General features: G+C 46.0%; 1 protein-coding gene across 1 annotated transcript; it reads left to right on the top strand.

The window, feature by feature from the left end:
• The first annotated feature begins 1,247 nt into the window (after positions 1 to 1,247).
• On the top strand, positions 1,248 to 22,054 carry LOC148042489 (vomeronasal type-2 receptor 26-like). Its single transcript, XM_087702409.1, has 6 exons — positions 1,248 to 1,474; positions 1,913 to 2,201; positions 15,713 to 16,507; positions 18,564 to 18,776; positions 19,358 to 19,484; positions 21,144 to 22,054. Exons 1-6 carry the CDS (start codon positions 1,248 to 1,250, stop codon positions 22,052 to 22,054), a joined length of 2,562 nt encoding a protein of 853 aa, XP_087558535.1.
• Positions 22,055 to 26,729: the final 4,675 nt, after the last annotated feature.

The following is a 26,729-nucleotide window of genomic DNA, read 5'->3' as shown; positions in this document are numbered from 1 at the left end:
GGCAAGAGGTCTGACAGATCCCTTTAAAAGGGGATGCTGCCCGACCATTCTTCAGCCGGATGTTTACCTGACTTGCAATAAACAACTGTTGTTACTGGAGCCTTTGTGTGCCTTCCTTTACCCAATCTAACACAAGCAAAGCTGGAGAAACCTCAGTGGCTGCATCCCCCCCCCAAAAAAAATTCAGCCTGGGGACCCATAAACCAGGATAGTCTCTTCCAAGGAATCTGGGGGAGGTGCCCCAGATCCCCTCCTACTTCCTAGCCATCTTGGGCCTTTTCTATGGGTCTGGGCTTTGCTTTCCCAAGTGCCTTATGCATGGAAATAGGTGACAGTGGAACATGGGCCTTGGGCTCCCCCCCTTCCCAGGGCTCAGAAGATGGAACTTGGAGGGGGTTTTCCATTTGCAACACGAGGCTCCTGAGCTCCCCTTTCTTCCCCACCCTTCATTCCTCCCTTGAGATGAGAGGCAGCCTTGATTTCTCCATCCCTTTTCACTTGGTTTCCTCTGATTTCTCCCTCTCTGTGTGTTTATTTGTGGGTGTATTTTTTTTTCAACTGAGCAAAGTTCTCGTAACTACTTTTTCATTCCAGTTCATTTTATATTTGTAGTCTGGCCACACTATTGCATCAGCCCTTTTGTAGGGGTGCCCTTGAGTACTGACTTTCAAAACAAAGCAAATGTTGGTGTGGACTCAGCAGGCAGCTACTTCAGATATGTGGCATGCTCTGGCATTAACTGTCCCCCAGGGTTTTCTCTCTAACCACGATGCCAACAAATGTCACATTTCTAGTTAGCTTCAGCCACATGTGCCATTTATTCTCTCTGGGGTGACTTTCAAGCATGGAGACCCCAAACCTCTCAATTCAAGATGATGGATTTAATTCCATCTCTGCTCCTGTTATTATGAGCCACACAGGGATTATTTCCCTTTCATTTCCCTCCCAAGCGAAATGCCCAACAACCTTTGAGTCCAAGAAAGAGTTGAATTATCCAGGGATCCCTCCTGAGAGGGAGAATTGTGATAAAAAGGTTCAGCTTTGAGCAGAGAAATATGGAGTTTTGGGACAGGCAGAGTCTGTGCTCTTGAATGTATGTCGCTCTCCTTTCCAGATGAAGCTGAATGTTTCTCTGTGTTTGAATCAGGAAAGCAACTGGATCATATTCCACCTAGTGAGAGTCCTTTGAATTCTTCATATTCTTCTTTAGAAACAGAAAAGGGATTGATTGATTCACATCACGAATTATGGACATCCTGCTTCTGCTTCTGATGCTGCTTTTGATCCATCCAGTCTCTGGGAAGCTGAGAATGAAATGCCCACAGAGTTTGGAGCACCAGGATGGAAAACGACCACTGAGTTTTTACAGCCCAGGAGACCATCTCATTGGTGCAGTCGTCACTGGAGATAAAATATCGCATATCAAGTTGCTTTTCAACGTGGCTCCATCTCTTCAGTTTGTTTTTGATGATTCGTAAGTCATTCAGGGTGATGGAGTTGCACTCCCTCCATTCTAACATTCTTCTTCTTTTCTGTTTTTATTTTTCATTTATTCCTATATTGAGGAAATGTATCTAATTTCCTGAATGATTTTTATTTTCATGGCTTCTCTCTTTTGTCCGATTTTGTGAAAGAGACTCAAAAAGGGGTCTGAAAAAAAGCTGAAAGGGCTGCAGACTATTTTCCTCTCTCGGTTCAATCCATAATTTCTCACTTAAATAATAAATTTTATTTAAAATAGTGGTTGAACTAATTGTAAGTGTCATCCCTCAGCCAATTTCCATATTTGTGTAACCGATCTTTGGTTTCAGATCAATGTTGGCTTATGGCTCAGTAGGATTCTGGAGGATTATATATTAAAAGAAGTATTTGTTGCTACTGTTGATTATAATAATACTTTTTTTTACAATAGGGATGTTGATGGTTTTTTAAACGGCTTAAGGTTCATTTTCTCCATTCAAGCGGTCAACAAGAATTCCCAGCTCCTGCATAATCTCACACTGAGCTACAACCTCCATGCCAACTATTGGAGCACTTTCCACACTTCTGATGCCTTGCTGGACATTCTCTCCACTGGAGAAGCCAATGTTCCCAACTACGGCTGTGGAAGGAAGGAGAACCTTCTGGCTCTTCTTGATGCAGCTGACAGGGACATCTCTATTCAGATGTCAACATTAGGAGGCACCTACAAAGTCCCACAGGTTTGTGTGTGTTTTTCTACATCTGGTAAAGTGAGGGGTGGGTGGTTGTGGGTGAGCAATAGATGCAATCATGTCTTCTCCATGGAATCCAAGTGTTGCTTTTCTCCATATTAGCAAAAATGTCAATATTTCACCCCTTTATGTTCATGTTGAGATTAATCATAAAATGAAATGCAGGCAATGCATTCCCTGGAGAAGACATTCTACCAACTATTTTGTTGCAGAAAATTAAAGAACTCAGACTTCGGGATCAAGGAAAAGTTTTATTTGGCGCCAAAGGTTCAGAGAAAGCTAGACAAGGCAAGCATTTAACATCTGAATGAGGTTCTTAGAGAGAAGCGTGTTCTTATAACTTCCTCAAAACAGTTAACACGAAAATGTGCTAAATCATTTCTATTGGCTAGGCTCATTTTTGCTAGGCAGAGAAGCATGCAGGACGCACTAGTTTCATTCTGACTTATGTGGTTTTAGCTCTGCGCTTTTGACTCGGAGGTGAGAAAGCTAGTCTGTGGTTTGACATTTTAAACTTCCTGTTCTTCTACAAGACTAGAAAAACATCTTTCACTTTACAATAGCATGGTAGAAGGGACCCCAGGAGATCATCCAATCCAACTCTGTATCATTTCACTCTTATATCCAAATCACACTTTCTGTCCTGCCTTATTCCCCCCTTCAACACTCTATTTTTAGCTACAATTGAGTCTTGCCTCTTATTGAGTCTTGTTTTTACACTTGGCATTGTATAAGACAAGATTAATATTTCCGCAGTACATATTAAATAATACAAGCATGTAATACAATCAGTTCAGGATAATGATACATAGCAATGAGAAGAAAAAGATAAGTAATGCATATAGGGTGTTTCTCAGACCTCATTCTTTCAAGGCACCTTCTCCAGCCCCAAGGGTGCATGTTCCAGTCCAATTGCTAGGTAAGCATAAATATGCATTTTTCCCACATAAGAAGAAGACTCCATTTTCTCCCACATACATGCCTATGTTTATGGAAAAGGCATGGGCCAGGAGGTTCTTTTCATTAATCCAAACCCCCAAGGTCCCTGCCATGAATATGCCAGTAAGCGGTTGTAATGGAGTTTCTTGCTCAAGGTCCTTTTACTTATCCCTGAGAACTGGACCTTCACAGAGATAATGGGAACTGGTGTTTCCAGGGGGGAATAGATCACATAATCCTGATGAGGGTTGCATGGCGAGCCAGATTGGGAATTGGGGTGGCTGAAATAGCCTTGGGCAGTTTTCTGTTATCACATTCCCTCCCCATCTGGTAACGGTGAAAGGTGGCAGAAGCAAGAAGGTGACCTTCTGTTGGAAGAGGTTGTGGGCATAAGGAGAAATACTGTGGGTTAGTTTTACATTCATAAGTGTCTCTCTAGGGCTAAGGTATACTTCTGATGGACATTGTTCTTCTGCCAGTGACCCTACAGGAATGCCAGGTTCCTGATATCATTTGACACACAAGGAGGCCGACCCTGGGACGTCCACACCAATGGCTATAGGGCCAACAATGGGGAGGCAGCTCATCCCCAGCCTTTTGAATGCATTGTAAAAGTCACCTTGTAACTTGGCTTCTGCCGCTTTGGTTAGCTAGCAGCAGTTAGACTTATATATTGCTTCATAGGGCTTTCAGCCCCCTCTAAGCGGTTTACAGAGTCAGCATATTGCCTCCACAGTCTGGGTCCTCATTTTACCCACCTCAGAAGGATGGAAGGCTAAGTCAACCTTGAGCCGGTGAGATTTGAACCGCTGAACTGCAGATAACAGTCAGCTGAAGTGGCTGCAGTACTGCACTCTAACCACTGCACCACCTCGGCTCTTAATAGATGGTTCTCCATCTACCACCCTTCCCAAGGACCACCGTGGCCCTGGTCTTTACCCAAAGGTCTGGCTCTACTGGAACAGCATAGTAGGATGAAGGGGCAGCAGATAAGCACAGCCAGCATTTCTGGCCTAGGTCAGGGTCTGACTGATTAATAAGGCTTTGACCCAATTCCAATATTTTTAACATATAGTTTCCTTTTCTCAATTGTTGCAGGGGTCCATTCTTCCTTTGTTCTACCCCACGCTTCAATGGAATTGCCAGACTCTTATCTTTAGGACTTGGGGTTGGCTTAGGTCCAGGGTACCATCCCCACCGATCAATAATGCATCGTTGGTGGGAGCGAGCCTGCCTCAATACTTCTTTGTCCACCAACTCCAGGCCTCCCATGCCCAGCGACAAGATCCTGTCCTGTTCTTTGGGATTTCCACCATCCCTGGAGCCTCCTTCAAGGACAAAGGGAGTCACTTGGGAATTCTCACAACATTGGGAACTACTGTTCAGGATGTTATCACTCAGTAGGCCCTTTGCCAATAACAACTAGAGCCACAAAAAGCTCATAGTTGTCTCTTAAAGGGAACCTTTCCAGTCACAATTTCCTCAACTCACTTACTTATGAAACTATCATGTCAGGAAGAAGGTGGGGATCTGATATGACTTGTGGAAGGGCAATATCAGTTTTGGGAGTACCACAGAACCAAACCTTATTTGTTAGATACAATGTCCACAGTCCTAGGACTACTATTGTACTATAGAGAGCCCACTCCCAGGTTTCCTCAAACATAAGTGTCTCCAGGGGATTCGTACTGGTCTCTGTCACAGTCAATGATTTTTGGCACGGCACCTGTCTCTCTCGGGAGGGGGCGATTCCAGAAGAATGAATATCCATTACAGCAAATCACAGTAAGGGCGAGCAAACTCACTAAAGCAATGCAAAGTGCAGTTATGGCTATGTATGCTCGACTTTCCATTCCCTGACAGGTACCCAGTCTTCCTAATACATTTTACACCTAACAAATAATAACTTGTCTTCCTCCTCCAAATCTTCAGCCATATGTTGAAGGTCAGCTTCCAGAAGTGACTACCAGTAAGGCCTCTTCTGCCCCGTTAGTTGTTTACCCATTGCCGGTAGGACAGATATAAGGGCGTTTTTTCAAGCGTACCACTAAAGGACAGGCTTCATCCTGGTCTGCCTCCCAATACTCATCAGCAGCTGGATTAACTCAAGTCCAGTGAATCCAAGACTTCAATTCCAACCCTCTTACTGCAAGTGGAGAACACATGACCACAGTAAACGGGCCCTTCCACTTGGGTTTCAAGTTCTCTCCTTTCCAGTGTTTGACCTATACTTGTCTCCCACCTGAATATTATGACTAGAGGTGCTCAGTCATGGTGGACTAAGGGACATACAATATTGTTGGGTTTCTTATATCTGTTTGTTTAATTCTCCCCCCATCTGACTCACCCATGAGGCCCCTAGTTAGGCAAGAGGGTGGCCAGATTTAGGGCATTTGTCTGTTTCAATGTCACTTGAGGATTATAAGGGAAGAGAGTTTGATACTTATAAATTGGTTGGTTGTCCAAAAGTCAATTTTCTAGCTTCCTCTATTAGAAGAGCAGTGTGGCTGTATATTCTTTGAGTCCACATACAAATTAAAAGGTTTCTCAAGGTTGGGAAGTCCCATAACAGGAGCTTATGACAATTTTAGTTCAAGGTTTCAAACACTTGTTTCTGTTCCCACTCCCAAACAAAGGGTTCTTTTTCACCCCCACTTTGTAGATTCATAAAGTGGTTTGGCTAGCAGGGAAAAATTTGGGATCCACTCCATCCTGTCTTTGGGTTGTTTTGTGCACAATAGAGACAGGCACTTTCTTTCCAAATAGCCTCATGAGCATGTAAAACTCTAAATACATATTTTCTATCTGTGTAGACATTAAACATCTTCCCTTTTGCCAACTGGAGGGCTCTTCCTCTGGGATTCTAACTACCGATCCCTCCTCGTACAATTCTTCCAGCCGTTCCTCTGGCATCCCACTATTTTTGTCTAAGAGCCTTGGCGAAGAAAAAATGTGTTTCCTCTTGCCTTTTGAAGTTCCTTCTTCTCTGAAATTTGAGCCCAATTAATATATATTTTGTATGCTAATTCCACAAGTTCAGAAATGCCTTTCCTGGGGTCCTCTCTGTCTTCTGTATTTTTTGCCCTAATGTCATCTGCAGGCTGACCAATGAAGATCATATTGACCATTCTCTTATTTTCTTCAATCTTGGGATCTAATTCGTATATTGCCTAAAGGTTTGATAAATGCATTCTAGGATTTGCCCTGGATTTTCATCCTGTTTCTTTTGAATGTGATAGACCTTCCCTAAGTTCTTAACTTTTGTTTGAGTCCTAACAAAACTAAGGTCCAATAGTTTTGCAGCTGAATGGACTAAAGTTCCCAATCTGGTTCCAATGTGGTGCCTGAAGGTTGGGCGAGACAGCCTCAATTGGACACCAGTCGGTCCATGCTGTCCTCAGCGAAATATTGCCCCAAGCCCCACATTGGGTTACCATAAATGTTGCAGGATCAAGGGATCAAGGAAAAGTTTTATTTGGCACCAAAGGTTCAGAGAAAGCTAGTCAAGGCAAGCATTTAACATCTGAGGTTCTTAGGGAGAAGCTGTTCTTATAACTTCCTCAAAACAGTTAACATGGAAATGTGCTAAATCATTTCTATTGGCTAGGCAGAGAAGCATGCAGGAAACACGAGTTTCATTCTGACATGTGGATTTAGCTCTGCGCTTTTGACTCAGAGGTGAGAAAGCTAGTCTGTGGTTTGACATTTTAAACTTCCTGTTCTTCTACAAGACTAGAAAAACATCTTTCACTTTACAAGCATGGTGGAAGGGACCCCAGGAGATCATTCAATCCAACTCCATATCATTTAACTCTTATGTCCAAATCTCACTTTATGTCCTTCCTTAATTTGACTGATCAAAAAATATCCCTGGTTGATGGAGCCTCTATTGGCGTCTTCATTTTCACATATAAATAATGCCTGCATATCCAGTTGGATTGAAGTTGGCAGTAGTAGCATTTTATCTATCTAAAAAGGGGAATAAAAAGAACTCTAGCAATTATAGACCAAGTAATATTGTGGCTAAAATTTATGCCATGATCCTCTTAGTTAAACTTGAAAAAAATGCATTCCTTGCAGAAGAACCAGAAGGTTTTAGGTAGTGAACAGCTATATAGATTTTATAATAAATATTGTATGTCAATAATATAATATTGGCAACAAATTTGTCTTGAAATAACTCCTCTATATCAGGGAAGTAAAACACAGTTTGCTGGTTTTCTAGATGTTAGTGAATTTGTCATAATTAAAAGAGAAATATTATATAGGAAATTGATTATCCTCAAAATGGAGCTCAGCTTGTTGGCCCTGATCCAAGCTCTTTCTCCAGTTCCTTGTTTAAGAGGGAGGTTTGGGCTCAATGGGGCAAAGAGAAGAAGGATTGATACTTACCAAGGAGGAAGGGAAGGATGCATATTTGAACCCTTGTTATTCAGTCTAGATATTAACAATTTACTTCAACTAATGAAGGATCCAAAAACAGATCATAAATAAATGTTATTTCATTCTTTGACAAAAATTGCTAAATTAATGGACCAGTGAAATGCAGTTAACATAGTATACAGTACTTGAATTTTAGCAAGGCTTTGACAAAGTAAACCACAACCTATTTCTCGGTAAGCTAAAAATACTGTATGTGGGATAGACAGCATCACCCCCAGATAGACTCAACCTGTGGTCCTCAATGGAACTACATCTGCATGGAGGGAAACAAGCAGTGGGGGACCCCAAGGTTCTATTTTAGGCCCAGTACTCTTCAACATCTTCATCAATGATTTGGATGAGGGATAGATGGGGAAATCATCACATTTACAGATGACACTAAACTGACAGGAATAGCCAACACCCCAGAAGATAGGCTGAAGATCCAGATGGATCTAAATAGACTTGAACCCTGGGTTTATTTAACAAAATGAAATTCAATGTAGATAAAAATAAAGTCTTACACTGAGGCTAGAAAAACCAAATGTACAGGTACAGATTAGGTGAAACCTGGCTCAATAGCAGGAACTGTGAGAGGGACTTGGAATCTTAGTGGACAATCTCTCAAATGTGAGCCAACAATTTGTGGCAGCAGCCAAAAAAAAAGCAATCCTAGGCTGCATCAATAGAAGGATAGAATCAAAATCACGTGAAGTATTGGTACCGCTTTATAATGCCTTGGTAAAACCACCCTTGGAATTGTGATGGTGAACCTTTTTGGCACAGTGCTCTTGTCAAGGATGGGATCTGGAAGAGGAGTTGCCCAGTGTGCATGTCGGTGCGTACATATGCACCAGGCAGCTCCTCTTCCAGTTCCTGGCACTGCAATGAACACAAAGGCCAGCTGATCATTGTGTGCACATGCACACCAGAAACCCAGAAGAGCAACAGGCAAGGCCATGTGTGCCAGGCGACATAGCTCTGCATTCCACTTAGCCCGAGCTAAGAAGCTGAGGCAGAGGGCGCCATTTGGTCTTCGGTCTTACTGTGCAGCTTCAGTCCATGGGGTTGCAAAGGTAAGGCAGGATGATTTGGGAGGGGCAGCCTCGTGATTCCACATGGGCCGGATTAATGGCTTTGGTGGGCTCTATTCAGCCCGCAGGCTGTAGTTTGAGGACCCCTCAAACTATGGTCTCCTTCTTGAGCAGGGGATTGGACTAGAAGACCTCAAAAGTCCTTTCCAACCCTTCAATTTTGTCAAAGGAGCTCAGTTAGATCAAAAACATGAATGAAAGTGGTGCTTAAAAGAAAACCTCATAGCTCTCCAGCTTCCTCAGCCCCAATTATGGAAGTATGTGAGGCCAAGGTTTCCCCCATGTTCTTACATCTATCTGATGTTTGGGGCTTCAGAGAGAAACCACCAGCAGAACCAACCCAATCCCAGCCGCTGAGGAGGATCTTGGGGTGGACAAAAGGACTCCAGCTGCTGCCCCTCAGAGCTGATTTGGGAACTTACACAATTTCTGCTTTGTCTAAAATCAGAAAATATGGATATTGGCATTTAATCCATGGAAACTGACAGACTCTAAAAATTGTGGCTGTTAGAACAGACAAAACATCAATTAAAGACCAATCTTGGCTTATACAACTGACAAATTGTATTAGGAACTGAGGTCTCCCTGCTTCTTGTACAACTGGAGAAGAAGCTAAACGGATTCCTCCGCAAAGAATCTGGGACATAGAAGCATTAAAATATGTGGAAATCCTCAAAAAGTATAGTAGGCCCTTTATTGGAATAGAATACTTCAGTTGGCATTTGCACATGTTAATCTAATTGCAATAAATTATAGGAATGAGATACAGTAATATGATTTACATTGTTTATAGTTTTTTAATTTATTCATTATTGTCCACTTTTATTATACAATCTTGCTAACATTCTGTTTCTAGTATTTTAAACAATGTCCAATTAACAAATTATTCTAATGCTTTCATGAAAAGAAGATTGGAATTATTAAAATCTAATATTGTGGACTTGATCTGACTCAAATATAACACAGCATTCTTCATTGTGGAAGGTTTTTAAATGCAGCTCAGAATCTGATAAGTCCAGTGAAACTCTGAAGATGAGGCTACGGATTATCAGCTTTTATTTCTGCAAAAAGCAAAGACTGGACGACCTTTTTGTCTCCCACCTTAACAGAGCAGGTAGAGAGAGAAAAACAGGCATGCGCCAAAAACTTTTCCAAATATCTTACAGCTCACACAGTTTGAACACAATGTCATTGCTATAGAAACATAATTTGGTATCACACAAATTTCAGAATTTTTCTTTGAAAACAACAGACTTTAAAAGGGAAAATAAATACATTTTCTGGTTTATAACTCAGAGCTTTGTTAGGGAATGCTGAATCCACATTTTAAGTTACAAGCAAGGCTACTTGGCAGAATCCACATTTTACTTTTCACATGAAGTTACTTTGCCAGGCTAAGCTTGGGAATTCACCTAGAGGTTTTATCTATGTAGTTGCGCCTTAGGTTACAATGGAGCATCTCTCACCAGCAATTTAACAAAAGCTGAATTAAGTTACACTCTGTGTATGCTCTAATTCAGTGATGGCAAATCTTTTAGAGACCGAATGCCCAAACCGCAACCCAAAACCCACTTATTTATCTCGGAGTGCCAACACGGCAATTTAACCCGAATAATGAGGTTTTACTGTAGAAAAACAACTCATACGTGATTAACATCTTTTCTGTGAACCCCCCACCCCCAATAACAGTATTTTCAATGATAGAAACACTTTTTTCTTGAAAGGTAAACATTTGCATTTGGCATGCTTTTGATTAATGTGACTTTTGTTGTTGAATGTACACTGATATTTTTTCTAACCTTGACTTTGTAAGTTTGAGAGCAACACAACACTGCTGGTGATCAAGTGCTAAGGCAGGATCTACTTCAGACCCTCACTCTCTCTCTCATTATAATCTCCTTCCTTCCCTTCTTTTTCCTTCCCTCTTCATTCTTCCTTCCCCTCTTTACTTCTTTTTCTTTGCCTTTCCTGTCCCTTCTTGGATGCTCCAATGCAAAAGGGGAAAAATTCCTTGCCTTGTGATCAAATGCCACTTTTGCTAGTAGTTTGTGGCCATTGAAAAGACTGAGAACAAACCAAGATCACTTTATTCCATGCTTGCATTTCATGGGGACAGACTACAGGACAGCAAAACTGTCACAATGATGGCTCTGGTAGTTGATCAGAGCTCCTCTGTTTTTTATGTGCAAGAGCTTTAGCATTTAAGAACAGAGCTAAGTTAGTTGCTTTTCTACTAAAACATAATGATCCTTAAAAGAACTTTTCTGTAGGGACCCTGCCATTGTCTAATTCAGACTGGAAATATAGCAAAGGAAACAATCCCCCCCCCCCCACACACACACAGCTTGCTTTGTCCTGTTTTCCCCACTGGAAATATCTGTTTGCAACACACAAGGAGGGGATACTTTCCTAAGCTCACAATTCAATACCAATGTGCCCGTGAGATATCTCAGGGTGGGGAAGGCCATGGGGGTCCTAGTGATAGAATAGACCCTCAAGGCCTCCCCAATCCACTAAGATACCTCCTGCTTCTCCCTCCCTTCCTGCAACAAGGCCTCACTCACTTTGCTAACCTCTGTCTCCTCTCTTGTTTCTCTGCTTCTTTGCCTTTGAAGAAGGGAGAGGAGAGTTGGCTGGGAAATGCTTTTCATGCCGAGAATAGACACTCCTGGGTGCTATAATATTATGCAGATTCAGGCACCCATCCTCTTTTGCAGAGTCAGGGACCCAGAAACTTTCAATCTCTGCAGGGGGGGGGGGAGTGGTTGCCTGCAGGTCTCCTGCTCCTCCCTTCTCCCCAACTACTTTCCATTTAACTATTTAATGATGCTTCTTTGTCTCATGGAGCATACTTGCAGGCAAATGGTATGAGAAAGAGACAGGGAGGGTAAGAGAGCAATCCAAGTGTGTGTGTGTGCATGTGTGTGTGTGTATGTGTGTGTGTGTGCCAATGGTGTGGGCCACACCTGAGCAGTGAGGTTTGTGTCCTCCCCATTTAAGCAGGGCCTCTCATTCCCCCCCTGCCCAGCACAATCGGGGCATGCAGGCTGCTGCCACCTAAGCACCATGATTCCCCCCTCTCCAGCCAGCCAGTCAACCCCACCTGACCTGCTCCCTGCCAGCTCCTGCAAAGCCTCGCTATTCTCCTCCTCCTCTTCTTTGTTGTCCCAAGTGGCAGTGGGCTGCACAGGACAGGCTCACATTTCTGCCCTGGGGCAGCGAACTCCGGCAGCCAAAATGGGGTGCAGAAATCACAGTCCCTCCCCATTTTGACCCTGAAAAGCCTCCTGCACCAATCTGCAAACAACCCCCCCCCCTGCAATTATTTGAAGGCTGAAGGAAGCCTCCAACTGAGCGAGGAAGCACTGGGGGGCCAGGCCATTCACACTCACTTCCAGCCCCCCCTCCCCGGAGTTTACTGTGCAATGCAAGAACCCTCCCCCACTGCATTCTCACACGTCCCCCGCCCTGGCCCTTGGCATAGGCCCGAAAACCAGCTGGCCGGCAGCAGGTGTGCTCTGCTAAAAGAGCCAAGGTGGCGCAGTGGTTAAATGCAGCACTGCAGGCTACTGCTAGATCAGCAGGTCAGCGGTTCAAATCTCACCGGCTCAGGGTTGACTCAGCCTTCCATCCTTCCGAGGTGGGTAAAATGAGGACCCAGATTGTTGGGGGCAATATGCTGACTCTCTGTAAACCGCTTAGAGAGGCCTGAAAGGCCTATGAAGCGGTATATAAGTCTACTGCTATTGCTATTGCATGTGCATGGTAGTGGAGCTGGGCTGGGGTGGCTGGCATGCTGGGAGGGGAGGAAGGGTCGACGGGGACGGGGACAGGCCAGAAAATTCCAGTTACGTTTGGGAGAGGCAGGTACGACGGGAGTTACAGGGCTAGCCATTACCGGGGAAGGAGGGTTCGCTACGTCACAGTGATCCCTCCTTCCGGCCCTGATAGCTCAACTCAAGGACCAGGTGGCAAGAGATGTCAGGGCCCTGGTCTCAGGTTGCTGTTGCTAAGTGCCAGGTCTGTGATTCATAAAGCTCCCCTCGTCCGGGACTTAATATTAGACGAGAGGGCAGACCTGGCATGTATTACTGAAACCTGGCTGGGCCACAAGGGAGGAGTCCCCCTCTCAGAAATGTGTCCAGAAGGGTTTCAGGTGCTCCACCAACCACAACAACAGAGAAAGGGGTGGGGGAGTGGCAGTCATCATCCGAGAGTCATTAGCTCCTCGTGGGATCCCTGCTCCGGAGACTGTTGGAGTCAACCCTTCTGGTTGAAGCTGGACCTAGGGAGTCAAGTGGGCTTGTTTCTAACGTACCTACCTCCCAACTGTGTTACAACAGCCCTGCCTGCACTCCTTGAGTCAGTAGCTGGACTGGCGGTTGAATTCCCCAGACTGATAGTACTGGGGGACTTCAACCTGCCATCTCTTGGCAAACGCTCGGATGGAGCACAGGAGTTCATGGCTTCCATGACAACCATGGACTTGACCCAGGTAATTCAGGGTCCGACTCATACAGCGGGACACACACTCAACCTCGTGTTTCTCTCAGGGCAGTGGAGACGTGATCTGGAATTGAAGGGCATAGAGATCTCGCCCTTGTCATGGTCAGATCACTTCCTACTGAGGCTTGATTTTCAGAAACTACTCCCCCACTGCAGGGAGGGGGAGCCGATTAGGTGGTTCCACCCCAGGCACCTTTGGGTGGGATGGACCCTTTGGGATTTCAGACAGCGCTTGGAGAGATACATGACTCCCTTGCCCACAATCCGGCAGAGGCCTTGGTCGCTGCTTGGAATACAGCGGTGGCTGAGGCCCTGTACCGGATTGCGCCTTTGCGGCCTCTCTGCGGCAGTGGATCCAGGAGGGCTCCTTGGTTCACTGAGGAACTCCGGGAGATGAAGCACCAAAAGAGACGCCTAGAGCGATGTTGGAGGGCCAGTAACTCCGAATCTGACCGAACGCAACTAAGAGCCTTTATTAGGACTTATTTAGTGGTGACACGGGCGGCAAAATGTGCTCATTTTTCCGCTCTTATTGCGTCCGCAGAATCTCGCCTGGTCGCCCTGTTTAGGATAACCCGCTCCCTCCTGAAAGGGAGGGATGCGGGAAAACCCTTACAGGGAAGAACTGAGGAATTTGTTCAGTTTCTGTCGGACAAAGTCGCTCAGATTCAGACGGACCTGGACTCCACTTGGACAGTACCAGGAGAGATGCCGGGGGAGGGCCTTGATCGGATTTCTTGGAGCGAGTTCCAGCTTGTCACTCCTGAGGAAGTGGACAAGGCCATGGGAGCAGTGAGTGCCTCCATCTGCTTTCTGGACCCGTGTCCCTCCTGGCTGGTCTCTACCAGCAGGAGGTAACACGAGGCTGGCTCTAGAGGATTGTTAACACCTCTCTACAGGAGGGATCTTTCCCGCACTCTCTGAAGGATGCGGTGGTGAGACCCCTCCTTAAAAAGCCTTCTCTGGACCCAGCTATCCTTAATAACTACCGTCCAGTCTCCAACCTCCCTTTTGTAGGGAAGGTTGTTGAGAAGGTGGTGGCCTTTCAACTCCAACGGACCTTGGATGAAGCAGACTATCTAGATCCCTTTCAGTGGGTTTCAGACCTGGTTACTGCACTGAAACTGCTTTGGTCGTGCTGACCAATAATCTCTGGCAGGCCAGGGATAGAGGACATTCCTCTATCCTGGTGCTTCTTGACCTCTCAGCGACTTTCGATACCATCGACCATGGTATCCTTCTGCGACGGTTGCGGGAGGTGGGAGTGGGAGGCACTGTTTTACGGTGGTTCTCCTCCTACCTCTCGAACAGGTTGCAGTCGATGTTGGTTGGAGGACAGAGGTTGACCCCTTGGCCCCTTAAATATGGGGTGCCTCAGGGCTCAGTCCTGTCCCCCCTCCTATTTAATATCTACATGAAACCACTGGGTGAGATCATACGCCGGCACGGAATTAAATACCATCAATATGCGGATGATACCCAATTGTATCTGTCCGCCCCGTGCCAACTCAGTGAAGTGGTGGAAGTGATGTGCCAGTGCCTGGAGGCTGTCAGGGTCTGGATGGGAGTGAACAAGCTTCCACTCAATCCAAACAAGACCGAGTGGCTATTGATGTTGCCTCCCAAGGATAGTCCAGATATTCCATCCCTTAGCCTGGGGGGCCAAATTTTACACCCCTCAGAGAGGGTCCGCAACTTGGGTGTCCTCCTGGATTTGCAGCTGATGTTAGAACACCATCTGTCGGCTGTGACTAGGGGGGCTTTTGCCCAGGTTCGCCTGGTGCACCAGTTGCGGCCCTACCTGGACCGGGAGTCACTTCGAATGGTCACTCATGACCTCGTCACCTCAAGACTTGATTACTGTAATGCACTCTACATGGGGCTGCCCCTGGAAAGTGTTCGGAGACTACAGTTGGTCCAGAACGCAGCCGCGCGAACGATATCGGGTGTACCTAGATACACCCATGTTACACCTATCCTCTGCGAGCTGCACTGGCTTCCTATCGGTCTCCGAACATGCTTCAAGGTGCTGGTCATTACCTTTAAAGCCCTACATGGTCTAGGACCTGGATATCTGAGAGACCGCCTCCTGCCACATACCTCCCAATGGCTGATAAGATCTCACAGGTTGGCCCTTCTCCGGGTGCCGTCGACCGGACAATGCCGGCTGGCGACCCCTCGGGGGAGGGCCTTCTCTATAGCTGCTCCAGCCTTGTGGAACGATCTACCCGTAGAGATCCGGACCCTTCCCACTCTCTCGGCCTTCCAAAAAGCCACTAAGACCTGGCTATTCCGGCAGGCCTGGGGCTGTTGATTTCACAAACAAGGTCCAGCCCCACCAAGATTGAGTGTATGATGTGTTGTTTTAAACCTGTTGTCTTTTCCCTATTTTTCCCTATTTTGTAACTTTTTATCTTTTAATCTTGTTCTTGTAAGCCGCCCAGAGTCCTACAAGATTGGGCGGCATATAAATTTATTAAATTACAAATTACAAATAATTCCCCATCACGGCTCTAATCCTTTCAATTGCTTTTTCAGATCAAATATGAAACAGTTTCAGAGGCTCTGAGTGATAAACGTCAATTCCCCTTTTTCCACCAGACGTTCCCCAAAGAAGGATTCCAGAACCCAGCAATTGTCCAACTGCTCCTCCATTTCAGATGGACCCTGATTGGCCTCTTTGCTTCAGACACAGAGAATGGAGAGAATTTCATGAGGATTTTCACTCCTCTGCTTGTCAGGAATGGAATTTGTGTGGTTATATCACAACTATTCTCAAAGACTGGATATACAGCATACCTCAGGGATTCCCTCTCTAAGTGGAGACAAGTCAATGTCTTTGTTCACTTCATAGAATATGATTTCCTTTGGGATAGAATTCTTCCTTTCCATTTAACATTTATGCGTCTCCCAGGACCCATTGAAGGAAAAGTCTGGATCCTCACAAATTCTGCATGGTATCAAATAAACAAGCGCAGACTTCTCAAATACATCCATAGTATTTGTAACTTTGGTTATCTGCCAAAAGGAAGGCCAAAAGATTCTGCCTTTAAACGCTATTTCTATGTGGAAGAAAAGTTTCAAGATCCTTATTTCCGCTGTTCTCTTTCAAAGAATGTCTTTTCTATCAAAGGGCGCAGAAGATGCACCCAAATAGCCCCACTGGAGACCCAGGAGAAAAGGAACAGAAGATGGATCCAAAATGACTACCAATATTACAGTCTCATGAAGACTCTGGCCCAGGCCTTGAATGCCGCTTATTCCTCCAGATCAAAGAGAAGGAAAAAGAAGGATGAAAAGATCTTGGGGTCTCCAAGGCTGCAGCCATGGCAGGTATGGGGGTCCCAATATGGATCCATTAATTTTAGGTCCTTTGGAGGAGGAATCCAGAGGAGGAGGAGGGGAATCATCTCAACAGATCTGGCCAATTTAATTACTCAGGGAATTAATGGTTCCAAAGAGTAGATACCGTGGCATTTTTATATTTAGCACTGCTAATTGGAAAATGCTGTATTCTTTTTTAAAATAAATCCCCATATTTGTGGGTTTGTGATTAGCCTGGTGGAATTCCACCTTCCTTCCGTCCCCATTGCAGGTGGGTCTGTGTGCAGCTGGACAGGCAGCTAAGCCCCCCTCTTCTCCTCCAATGAAAGGGAGCCTGGCGTGGATCTGGATGCTTTATTGGGAGAAGAGGGCAGGTGAAACTGAGGAGATGCAAAGAGTGGAAATCAAATAGAAAGACGAGATAGGCAGCATTAACTAACAACCAGCAAAGAAGCAGCTGGAACCTCTCCAGCGATGCTCCGTGTGAGGGACGGAGGCCGTCTCCGGATGACCAGGGGTCTCGGTCACAACGGCTGCTTCCGTCTTCTCCAAAGGCCGACAGAAAATGGAGTCTGGCTTCAGACCATATAGTTAGGCTTATCTGCCACTGGCCACCAGGTGGGGCTAGAGCAACAACAGCCCCACAGTTACATGTTGTGACATGACAACCTTTATAAATTTGTAGGAGACCCTGAGACCATCTAGCCCAACCCCTCCTCTCTGCAGGAATCCCAGCTCAAGCTTCTCTGACTGATGGCTGCTCAGTCTTTGCATGCAGATAATCCATGAAGAGGAGACTGAACTTCTCTGCTTTACAGGCTCAGCTCTAAAACATCTCATCCTTTTATGAATTTTTTTTCTTTCATTCAGCTAAAATTCTCCTGTCTTGTAACTGAATTATTTTTTCCATGTCTGACACTCTGGAATAATAGTGAGCAGATCTTACACTTGTGTGTAACATGAGTCAGTTATTGGAAGAGGGCTGTATCCAGTGGTGGGATTCAATTTTTTTTACTACCTGTTCTGTGGGTGTGGCTTGGTGGTCATGTGACTAGGTGGGTGTGACCAACTTGATAGCACTCACATCAAAGGGTGTCTTGCCTGGCCTCTCCTCGCCTCAATGAGATACAACTTCCCTGTCTATTTATTTACTACTACTGACCATCCAAAATACAGAATTTAGTCCTTTGTATATATGTCATATATGTACATACTTATTACATAGAATAGATACATTATCTACTATATATCCTGTATGTGTATGTACACATGCAAACAGACACACAGGGACACATAAACACACATACACACAGGGTGCCCTTCTAAAACTATGCACATTCAACCTCACTTACCGTGTTTGGAAAAACACACCCAAAGTCTACCACACATTTAATTATAATATCTGCACATTATAACATTACACAGGTCTACAGATGTTCTTCCCTAGCTTGCACATGCCTGTTAGAACCAGGAGAGGTCATGGATTGAGTAAAATGTGGCAAAACTCACTTAACAACGCTCTTGCTTAGCAACCAAAATGTTGGGGTCAAATGTCATAAGTCAACGTCTATGACTGCCTTCTTCTGCATGGTAGCCTTGTCATAGTATTGGCTGAAAAAACAGTTGGTGAGACATTTGTTCTTTCAGATATGTAAAAGTTTATTAATGTCGCATTACAATCAAGGGGGTGTTTTCCATCAGGATGACCAGGGAGAAGATTAGCCTGATAGATTTCTTCTTGATCAACCCATGCTTTCTGGGAATCTACCTGTTGTTTTCAAAGAATTTATGGATCATCTTTTTTTTCTCTGTTCATTATATTTGTCATCTGCTCTGGAATGTTCCCTAAAATTGACCAATTGTGTCAATTATATTTCCTCTATATTTTGTCAGTATATGATTGACACATTTTTCTCAAACTTCTTCATTTACTTATGAAGATAATGGCAGTATTTGTATCCTATTTAACCATACATGGACATTAGGCGATTGTAGAACAAAGATTCAATGTGGAATAAGAAACAAAGTTTTCTGCTTTTCAAATTCCTGGATGTTCCCATTCTAGTTTCATCCCTTTCTGAAGAAGAATGAGTTTCTCAATATTTCCCACAGAAAACTGTACTTGGACCAAAATGGAGAGATGAAAGCAGATCTGGCTATTTTGCGCTACTTGCTTCTCCCCAAGGAGGATGCCAGGTTAGAGTTTCTGGCGTATTTTGAAGGACAGAGACTTTCTATCAAACAAGATGCTCTTTCAGGGCTAAAGTTGCTCAATAAGGTGGGAAAAATTTTGGTGTCTTTTCTCTGTTTTCCAAAGCCTGAAGTCCCATTTCAAGTGGGCAAAGCCTATATAGTCTCCAGGGTGGTTGGCCTTCCATGCCAGTTGGTATCATCTAATGGAAGTTCTTCAACAGAGGGGACCTAAGTGGAGGGGCTTTGCCATGTTTTATGGAAATCTTTCAAGATCTTATTGGTCAGAGGTTTCTTTCTTCATCACAGTTTTATTCTACATTAAAAAATCTAATGGAATAAAAGTTTCCTAAATCTTTTATAGTAAACTTTATTCTCATTTTTAATATATCATCATGCTTAAACCTTTTTTCAATTCCATCCCTCCAGACTTTATTAAGTAGAAAAGTCCTTTATTGTAATGTAAAATGCCAAAAGCAAAAGGGAGGAACTAAATGAAGAATCTGTCAGTTGTTCTTCCTCCTGCATCTGTTTAGAAGTAGTCAAGAGATTTCATATTTACCTCAGTGAAGACCAGAGGCTACTTGTCTCCATCCACTTCTACCTCCATTTTCCATGGACGGAGAGTCCTAACACATTCTCTTTGGCATTCTTTGTTTTTCTGCTCAGTCCCTGCCTGAGTCCAAATGTGTGGAAAGTTGTCATCCTGGATTTGTCCAGAGGGCTCGAGAAGGAGAGCCAGTTTGCTGCTATGACTGTGTTCCTTGTCCAGAGGGGACCTTCTCCACTCAGGGAGGTGGGTGACATTGAAAAAAATGGGAGGCTTTGTGGAACTGAATCCATCCAGAAGATTTTCATGAAAGTGCAAGTTAGAAGAAGTTCACCTGGTTTTTTATTTTTACCTGCCCAATTTCTTATCTAAAAGGAAGTAAACCAAAAAGACTTTGAAAAAGGGGCTGGGAGGAAATGGGAGGAGGGGTGGCAAGCTTTACTAACAGCAGAGGAAACATCTCTCCTGTTTTCTAGTCTGGATATGTGCTGCTAAGTTCACCTTTCTAGGAAGATCTGAGTTCTTTGAAATTTGATGAATTGTTTTAGGTCCACCTTATGAAAAATCTTGCAATTCACTATATATTGGATCCTCCCCTTAATCACTGAGAAGGTGTCACTGGTCTATAATATGGTGCCGTGGGTAGTTATTGGAGGGAACTAATTATATAAATAGTCTGCCACTTATGTAGATCAATCAATCAATCAGTCAATCAGTAGAGAGCTGGAAGGGATCTTGGAGGTCTTCTAGTCCTACCCCCTGCTCAAGCAGGAGACCTGATACCATTTCAGACAAGTGACTGTCTACTCCAGGGGTCTGCAACCTTAAACACTCAAAGAGCCACTTGGACCCATTTCCCACAGAAAACAAAACACTGGGAGTCAAAAAACCTGGGTGGGCGTGGCCAACTTGACATCACTCACTCACACCCAGGAACATGACACTCACCCCAGCAACGCCTACCCAGGTTTTGTGGCTCCCCATGTTTTCTATTCTATGGCAAATAGGTATCTCCCTCTCTCTGTCTCTGTCCCTCTCCTTTATCTCTCTTTCTCTCCCTCCCTCCCTCTCATCTTTCTCTTTTTCTCTCTACCTCCCTATCACCCTCTATCTCCCCTCCTCTCTCTCATATCTCTCTCTCATGTCTCTCTCTGTCTCATCTCTTTTTCTTTTTCTCTGTCTCTCATATCTTTCTCTCATCTCTCTCTTTCTCTTTTTTCTCTCTATTTCCCTCCCTCTCATCCCCTCTCTCCCTCATCTCTCTCTCCCTCATCTCTCTCTCTTTCTCCATCTCTCCCGCATACTCTCCCTCCCTCCCACTCCCCACCTTCCCAATCCACACACCCAGGGAATAACTGTAAGGAAATTCAACCACTCTCTCTCTATCTCTGGAAAGATACAAAAATAAATCTTGCTTTGCAAAAGGAAGGGCTACTAAGCTGTTACATCACAGTGCCACAAGGTTACTGCCTTACATCACCAAACACACTTTAGAGAAGCATCATCCCAGTGGTGGGTTGCAGGCGGTACGCCCCGGTACAGGTGTACCGGAGCTTGCCCGGAGCACTGGGTACCATTCCTGTACAGTGCTTCGGAGGGCCCACCTGCCCACCTGAGCTCCTTACCTGTCCTTTAAAGCCTTCGCACTTCTGCACATATGCATGGCACATACAGCGCCTGTGCAACGCTCCACTGAGAAGCTAGAGCATTGCGGAGGCTTGCTGAAGCATTGCTGGCAGCTATATCACCTGCGTGCTCCATGTGATGTGCATGCAGGCTGCACACATCCATGTGGGTGACGCCGGGCTATACTAACTGTACCAGTTGGAACAGAATCCGGAACCCACCACTTGTAAGTTAAAAGGAGAGAATATTAATAAAAAATATTGTTTTGGGGTTTTTCAGATGCAGAAAAATGTACCAAGTGTCCAGATGAAAAATATCCAAATGAGGAAAGAGTCCAATGTATCCCAAAAGTTGTAACCTTCCTGTCTTATGAAGAACATCTGGGAATCATTCTGGTCTCTTTTGCCCTGCTCTTATTCTTAATCACAGGGTTTGTTTTGATCATCTTTATTAAATACCGAGAAACTCCCCTTGTCAAAGCCAACAACCGGGACCTCTCCTACATCCTCCTGGTCTCCCTCCTGCTTTGCTTCTTATCTTCTTCTCTCTTCATTGGTCAACCAAGGAAAGCCACCTGCCTTCTCCGACAAACAGTCTTCAGCATCATCTTCTCAGTTGCCGTTTCTTCTCTCTTGGCCAAAACCATCACGGTGGTGCTGGCTTTCCTGGCCACAAAACCAGGAAACCAAGTGAAGAGATGGCTGGGGAAGAGCTTGGCCAACTCCATCATCCTTTCCTCTTCTGCAATCCAAATTATCATCTGCTCCATCTGGCTGGGAGTTTCTCCCCCATTCCCTGACTCTGACCTCCACTCCCAGCCTGGAGAGATCATCCTTCAATGCAACGAAGGGGCCGTTGTCATGTTCTACGTCACCCTCAGCTACATGGGCTTCCTGGCTGCTATCTGCTTCACGGTGGCTTTCCTGGCCAGGAATCTGCCTGGGGCCTTCAACGAAGCCAAGCTGATCACCTTCAGCATGCTGGTCTTCTGCAGTGTCTGGGTGACTTTTGTGCCCACCTACCTGAGCACCAAAGGGAAATACATGGTGGCTGTTCAGGTCTTCTCCATCCTGGCCTCCAGTGCTGGTCTGCTGGTCTGCATCTTCATCCCCAAGTGCTACGTTATCCTTCTGAGGCCAGACGTGAACACAAAGGAGCATCTCACAGCCAGAACAAATGTAAAAGCATGAGATATAACACCATTGTGATATTGGAAAGATTGTTAAAAGTTTATTTTATTTAAAAGGAGATGTTCTTTCCATTTAGAAAAATTGTTGAATGACTGGAATTCTTGTAGCTCCCTTTCCTTTCAGCTCAATAAATCTTGCTTAAGAGAACTCTGTAAAAGTCATTCAGAGGAATTTGCTCTTCAGTAACAACTACTGAATGTGACACCTCATAGAAAATAATTCAGACACTTGCTCCTACAACTAAATGTGTGTGTGTGTGAGAGAGAGAGAGAGGGAGGGAGAGAGAGAGAGAGAATAAGCAGGAAAAGAGGTCAGGAGGAAGCTGTGGGAACCAAACACCAGCCTGGTTGCCTGATCTTCTGCCTGAAAATTCCAGAATGATGTGAAATGCCATGTTTGACTGGCTCTCAGCTGGGGAGGGAAATCTTCATCCCTTTTATACAATTCTTTCTTGATTTCCTAATAAAACCTCCTTTGCAGAAAGTGTTCAGCAGAACAGCTGTCTGGGATTTCACTTTGGGATTGTTTTTATTTTGGTATGTACATCACACCCAAAAAATAATAAAAACTAAAAAAAAATGTAATTTCCACTGTATTTTTTTTCTTTCATCAACCAGAGAAATAAAATAGCAATTTTCAGACCCTTTAATTTTCCACTCTATAATTTCTACCTAAAGCATTTTCTCTGCTCCTCTTCCAAGCTTGTCTTATCTGTGAAGGGCTGGAGAAGATGTCCAGAGAAAGGGGACCTGGAGACTCTCCCCAGGAGGAGGTTGAAGGGCAGTCTGTATGAGCCCCCTCTCCTTCTGCCACTTCGTCACTGCAGAAGCCTCCTCTGGACTGGCCGGGATCCTCACCAGGAAGCCGGTTGGAGTGCAGCAGGCAGGAGAAGAGCTGGGTGGGCGAGTGACTGGGCAGAATTGAGACTCTGCATCGGCATCCAAGATGACTCCATGGGCCCCACCAGCTCCATTCAATCCAGCTAAGGAGAGCTAGAATAGCAGTGGACTTATATACCGCTTCATAGGGCTTTCAGCCCTCTCTAAGTGGTTTACAGAGAGTCAGCATATTGCCCCCAACAATCTGGGTCCTCATTTTACCCACCTCGGAAGGATGGAAGGCTGAGTCAACCCTGAGCCAGTGAGATTTGAACCACTGAACTGCTGATCTAGCAGTAGCCTGCAGTGCTGCATTTAACCACTGTGCCACCTTCGCTCTTTCCGAATCGAGTGTTTCCTGGAAGCCAACAATCTATGGGAGCTGTCAGATGGCAGGAAAAAGGCCCTTTTCCTGAGTTATGGTGGACCTGAAGTTCTGGACATGGCTGTAGCACTTTCAGAGCCAGCAGACTTACAGGCGGTAGTATGGTAAGGTGACCAGACGTCCCGCTTTTGGCGGGACACCCCCGCTTTTTAATGCATTTTCCCGCATCCCGCACGCTTTTTTAAAAAGCACGCTTTTTTTGGCGCTCGCAGCTCCTGCCCATCAGCTGCTAGCTTGCTGGGCTGGCTCATCATTCTGTTCTCTATCCTACCTACCTACAAATTTAAGCCAGCCCTGCCTGCCGCTCACTGATTGGATTGGCCTGGACTCCAGCCAATCAGTGAGCTGGCTGGGATGGAAAACGTGGCGTGCTTAAAGTTTTCCATCCCAGCCAGCTCACTGATTGGCTGGAGTCCGCTTAGCATGCCGCATGAGTCCCCCGCCCATCCGTAGCCGCTCGCATGGGCGGGGTAGCGTAGCGAGTGAGCGGGGAGCGAGCTCGCCTTTCCAGCTCCACTTCCGGACAAGCTGTGGGAAAACCTCTGCGAAAAGTGCCACCTGGGGCCGCCGTTTCTTCTCCGAACTCAGAGTAAGTGACGGGCGGGGCGAGTGAGTGGGGGGGGGTGGCGGGATCGCCGCCCGCTGCACTGCAGCTGACTCACCCCGGGCCGGGCGGGCTGGGAGGCTCTGGGCGTCCGGGCGGGAAGAGCGCAGAGAAAAACAGAGCGGCGCTCGACGCGACTCTGCTATTTCTGCTGGAGGAGTCCCTAGATAGGGAAGGCGGGTGGCGAGGCAGAGCAAGGGAGCGCAAACGGTGGATCCCAGGCTCATATGCAGAGGGAGCTCTCCAGGCACAGGAGCGCTGGAAAAGTGCTCCACTCATGCACCCACCGGGACGGAGCACGCTCGCTCGCTCGCTCCAGCCCTGCCTGCCGGCACGACTTTGAAGTGTTAGCTTGCCACTTGCCTACCACGTCGGCCCGCGTGGAAGGCAATCCAGCCCTTTCAAAGTCATGCCGGCAGTTTAGAACTCGCCCGCCATTCAGCGAAACATCTTTCACTGAATGGCGGCCAAGGGGCACGCTAAAGTGCCGGCATGAGTTTGAAGGGCTGGCTTGCCGCTTGCCTTCCACGTCGGCCCGCGCAGAAGGCAATCCAACCCTTTCAAAGTCATGCCGGCAGTTTAGAACTCGCCTGCCATTCAGCGAAACATCTTTCGCTGAATGTCGGCCGAGGGGCACGCTAAAGTGCCGGCATGAGTTTGAAGGGCTGGCTTGCCGCTTGCCTTCCACGTCGGCCCGCGCAGAAGGCAATCCAGCTCTTTCAAAGTCATGCTGGCAGTTTAGAACTCGCCCGCCATTCAGCGAAACATCTTTCGCTGAATGGCGGCCGAGGGGCACACTAAAGTGCCGGCATGAGTTTGAAGGGCTGGCTTGCCGCTTGCCTTCCATGTCGGCCCGCGCGGAAGGCAATCCAGCCCTTTCAAAGTCATGCTGGCAGTTTAGAACTCGCCCGCCATTCAGCGAAACATCTTTCGCTGAATGGCGGCCGAGGGGCACGCTAAAGTGCCGGCATGAGTTTGAAGGGCTGGCTTGCCGCTTGCCTTCCACGTCGGCCCGACGAGCCATGTAGATCCCTTCTTCTTTTCCCCCCTCCCTCCTTCCTTCCTCTCCTTTCCACTCCTTGCGACTGGCGGCGGCGAAATCATAGTGATCCGAAGGGTTTGATGGCTGGCACAATGAAGGTCTTCTTCATCTCCTTTACCTCTGCAGCGTCCCCATTTTCCTCCCCTCCCACACCCGCAGAGCCTCTTCCCCTCCCCTCCCCCTATAAGGGATCTGCAACCCATGCGTGAAGTTTGGGGGCGGTCAGCGGTCCCCCAAGGACCGCTGACCTCGCGCCGCCGCTTCTTCTTCTTCCCCGGCCTTCCCAGTTAGCTTGCTTGAAGCTCCGAGGAGGCGGGAGGAGGGTCGCAGGAGTGGAAGTGGGGGGAGGTCTCCCCGGCCGGGAAGAGCTGAGAGGCTGCCGGCCCCTTTCGCAGGAAAGTTAACTTTTCTTGGCGAAATCCTGCCCCCCCCCCCCCCCGCGTGGGTGAGTGGTCGGCTGTCCTCTTCCCGTAAGCCGCCCGGAGTTACCTGTGTGTGAGGTGGGCTGCCCTATGCATTTGCGTGTGTGCGCTGGAGAGAGAGTGAAAAAGAGAGGGAGAAATAATTATATTAATTAGATAGATCAATCTTTCTCCACCTTGGAGACTTGAAAGTGTGTGGACTTCAACTCCCAGAAAGGGAGTTGGGAGAAAGGGAGAAACGAGGAGAGAATGAAAGGAAGATGGGGGAAAGAAGAAAGAGGTAAGGAGAGGAGGATGGAAAGGAGAGAAAGAGGGGGAGAGAGGGTAGAAAGGGGAAGAGGAAGAGCAGGAGTAGGAGAAAGGTAAGGGAAGAAGGCAGGGGAAGGAGAGGAAGAAGGAGGAAAGTAGAGAAGGGAGGGAGGGTGAAAAGAAAGAGCTAAGGAGAGGAGGATGGAAAGGAGAGAAAGAGGGGGAGAGAGGGTAGAAAGGGGAAGAGGAAGAGCAGGAGTAGGAGAAAGGTAAGGGAAGAAGGAAGGGGAAGGAGAGGAGGAAGGAGGAAAGTAGAGAAGGGAGGGAGGGAGAAAGGAAGGGGAAAGGAAAGGAGGATGGAAAGGAGAGAAAGAGGAGCAGAGAGGGTAGGAAGGGAAAGAGGAAGAGCAAGAGCAAAGGAGAGGTAAGGGAAGAAGGAAGGGGAAGGAGAGGAGGAAGGAAGAAAGTAGAGAAGGGAGAGAGGGTGACAAGAAAGAGGTAAGGAGAGGAGGATGGAAAGGAGAGAAAGAGGAGCAGAGAGGGTAGGAAGGGGATGAGGAAGAGCAGGAGTAGGAGAAAGGTACAGGAAGAAGGAAGGGAAAGGAGAGCAGGAAGGAAGAAAGTAGAGAAGGGAGGAAGGGAGAAAAGAAAGGGAAATAATGTGGTGTTATAACAGGAGGAAGGGATGGTAAACAAAGCAACCCAAACTGTATATTATAACCTATTAAATGAAATAATAAATGTATAAGAATGATAAATGTTAAAACACTTGTAACCAAATGACATGCTATATGTGATGATGGGTTTTTTTCTTTTTGTTTTGTTTTGTTTTTATTGTTGTGGGTATGTGTCGTCTATGTAACAAAAAAAAATAAAAAAAGTTGATAGGCAAGAGGAAGGAGGAAGGAAGGAAAAAAGAAAAAGAGGAAGAGAGGAAAGAAGAAAAGATGGAACTAGAAAGGAAAGAAGGGAGGGAGGGAGGAAAGGGGAAGACAGAGAAAGAGCAGAAAGACAGAGAAGGTGAAGGTAGATAGGCAGAAAGAAGGAAGAAGGAAGAAATAGGAAAGGAGGGAAGGAGGAAGGAACAGAAGCGAA

Source organism: Thamnophis sirtalis, unplaced genomic scaffold (genome assembly GCF_051295495.1).
Source record: "Thamnophis sirtalis isolate CommonGarterSnake01/CBP01778 unplaced genomic scaffold, rThaSir2_p1.2 scaffold_15, whole genome shotgun sequence".
NCBI classification, from domain to species: Eukaryota; Metazoa; Chordata; class Lepidosauria; order Squamata; family Natricidae; genus Thamnophis; species Thamnophis sirtalis.
This window is presented reverse-complemented; position numbering and strand designations above follow the sequence as displayed.